This window comes from Diplotaxodon limnothrissa, linkage group LG8 (genome assembly GCF_057381915.1).
Source record: "Diplotaxodon limnothrissa isolate DT_005_m linkage group LG8, D_limnothrissa_male_GT1.1, whole genome shotgun sequence".
Classification (NCBI taxonomy): Eukaryota; Metazoa; Chordata; class Actinopteri; order Cichliformes; family Cichlidae; genus Diplotaxodon; species Diplotaxodon limnothrissa.
Window position 1 is genome coordinate 27,378,623 of NC_140603.1, and position 2,057 is coordinate 27,380,679.

The 2,057-nt window shown below is 50.8% G+C and overlaps 1 protein-coding gene across 1 annotated transcript; it reads left to right on the forward strand.

Moving 5' to 3' along the window:
- The first annotated feature begins 202 nt into the window (after positions 1-202).
- Positions 203-1,714, forward strand: cdk5r1b (cyclin dependent kinase 5, regulatory subunit 1b (p35)). The gene is made up of 2 exons (XM_085361023.1): positions 203-1,107; positions 1,693-1,714. The coding sequence occupies exons 1-2, from the start codon at positions 203-205 to the stop codon at positions 1,712-1,714; spliced, it is 927 nt and encodes a 308-aa protein (XP_085217149.1).
- Positions 1,715-2,057: the final 343 nt, after the last annotated feature.

The window sequence follows — 2,057 nt, forward strand, 5'->3', positions numbered from 1 at the left end:
TGGTTCTAATCCCCTCAGAGAGCTCGTTACAGGACAATCCCCTCCAGCGCTTTAGATGCCCAGCAGCAGCCTGTAGCCTGGGACTCTCAGCTCCCAGAAACATCCAGGCTTTGAGACCCTCAGGATCCCCCCCACCCCACCCCTTCCAAACGTCTTCTGAACCAGTGCGGCTAAAGCCCCTGGAAGCCTCCCTGCAGTCACCATGGGAACCGTGCTATCTTTGTCACCTAGCTACAGAAAGTCGGCTCTGTTTGAAGATGGACCAGCCACCGTGGGCCACTACACAGCTGTCCAGAACAGCAAGAACGCCAAAGACAAGAACCTGAAGCGCCACTCGCTCATCAACGTGCTCCCCTGGAAGCGGATCGTAGCGGTGTCAGCAAAGAAGAAAGGCTCCAAGAAGGTGCAGCCCAACGGCACCTACCAGAACAATGTTACCCACCTGAACAACGAGAACCTGAAGAAGTCGCAGTCATGCGCCAACCTGTCCACCTTCACCCAGGATCAGAGCACTCCAGCTCTCACCAAGAACTCCAACACAACGACATCGTCTGTCAAGAAGGCCCCCCTGACAAACTCCAATGTGGCCCCTGGCACCCCTAAGAGAGTGATCGTCCAGGCCTCCACCAGTGAGCTGCTGCGCTGCCTTGGGGACTTTCTGTGCCGACGTTGTTACCGGCTGAAGCACCTGTCACCCACTGACCCAGTGCTGTGGCTGCGAAGTGTTGACCGCTCCCTGCTGCTCCAGGGTTGGCAGGACCAGGGATTCATCACCCCCGCCAATGTGGTCTTTGTCTACATGCTGTGCCGCGATGTGGTCTCCTCTGAAGTGGCCACGGAGCACGAGCTGCAAGCCGTGCTGCTCACCTGCCTCTACCTGTCTTACTCCTACATGGGCAATGAAATCTCTTACCCGCTCAAGCCTTTCTTGGTTGAGAGCTCCAAGGAGACCTTCTGGGACCGCTGCCTGTCCATTATCAACCTGATGAGCGCCAAGATGCTGCAGATCAACTCTGACCCGCACTACTTCACTCAAGTGTTCGCCGACCTGAAGAACGAGAGCCAGAAGGAGGAGGAGAGGAGCCGCCTGCTCATCGGCCTGGACCGGTGAGGGGATGCTTGGGGGTGGGGTAGGGGCGGGGGAGCGAAGAGGTTTGGGGAGGTGGGGGCAACCTCCGGTCTGGGATTTAGAATATTTGTGATGCTTTTTATTTATAATCGTCCAAACTGCTGAGAAACTAGACTGATTCAGAAGTGTTTGACATTCACACCAACTTTGCATCTAGCAGGACTGATTGATGGAAGGAGGGGGGATTGATATGGGTCATGTTTATCTCATATGTGTGTGTTTGAGGTCACAAAGGTCACCAAAAAATGGGGCTTAGGGTTTTAAAAAAAACTATTTCCAAACCAGCAAAGGATGGATTATGAATACACCCAAGAATGAAAGCTTGTTCTTCTTTTTTTGACAGTTATATGTAAACAAAGAAATGCCAGACTTGGGTAAATCCTTTGCTAACATGCAGATATGTTATATCTATATAAAATAGTGAAAAAAATTTTAAAAAAAGGAAAAAAGTTGTTTTGAAAAGGAAGCTTACATCTACAGCAATGAATGTGGACAGGACTGAGGCTGCAGCAGTGACCTTCTGACTGTTTGACGATGTGATGTGCACTGCCTACTTACTGCAGGAGGGTGAGGGCCATCGCCTGACTGGCTTTCTTCACGGATGAGCAGGCACCCCCGGCTGCAAACCCTGCCTCTCTGGAATGCCAACACCCACGTCCTCTCCATTAAAACAGATACGACTGGACATTTTTGTATGCATATCTGGCCATCTAAGGAAAGGACAGCGGGGGCCATCAGTGCTGGATCCATATTTTCGTGGGTTTCTGTTTACGGCTCTGCAGCGACCTGATGGACAATAAGCACTGCATTGTGGAACTTTTGATAAAAAAAAAAAAGAAAAAAAGAAAAGACAACAGCCAGTGGACATGTGGCCAGTCACAAGTGGTCATGTTGTGTGTGTTCAGAAAGACCTACTTTATTTTCATCT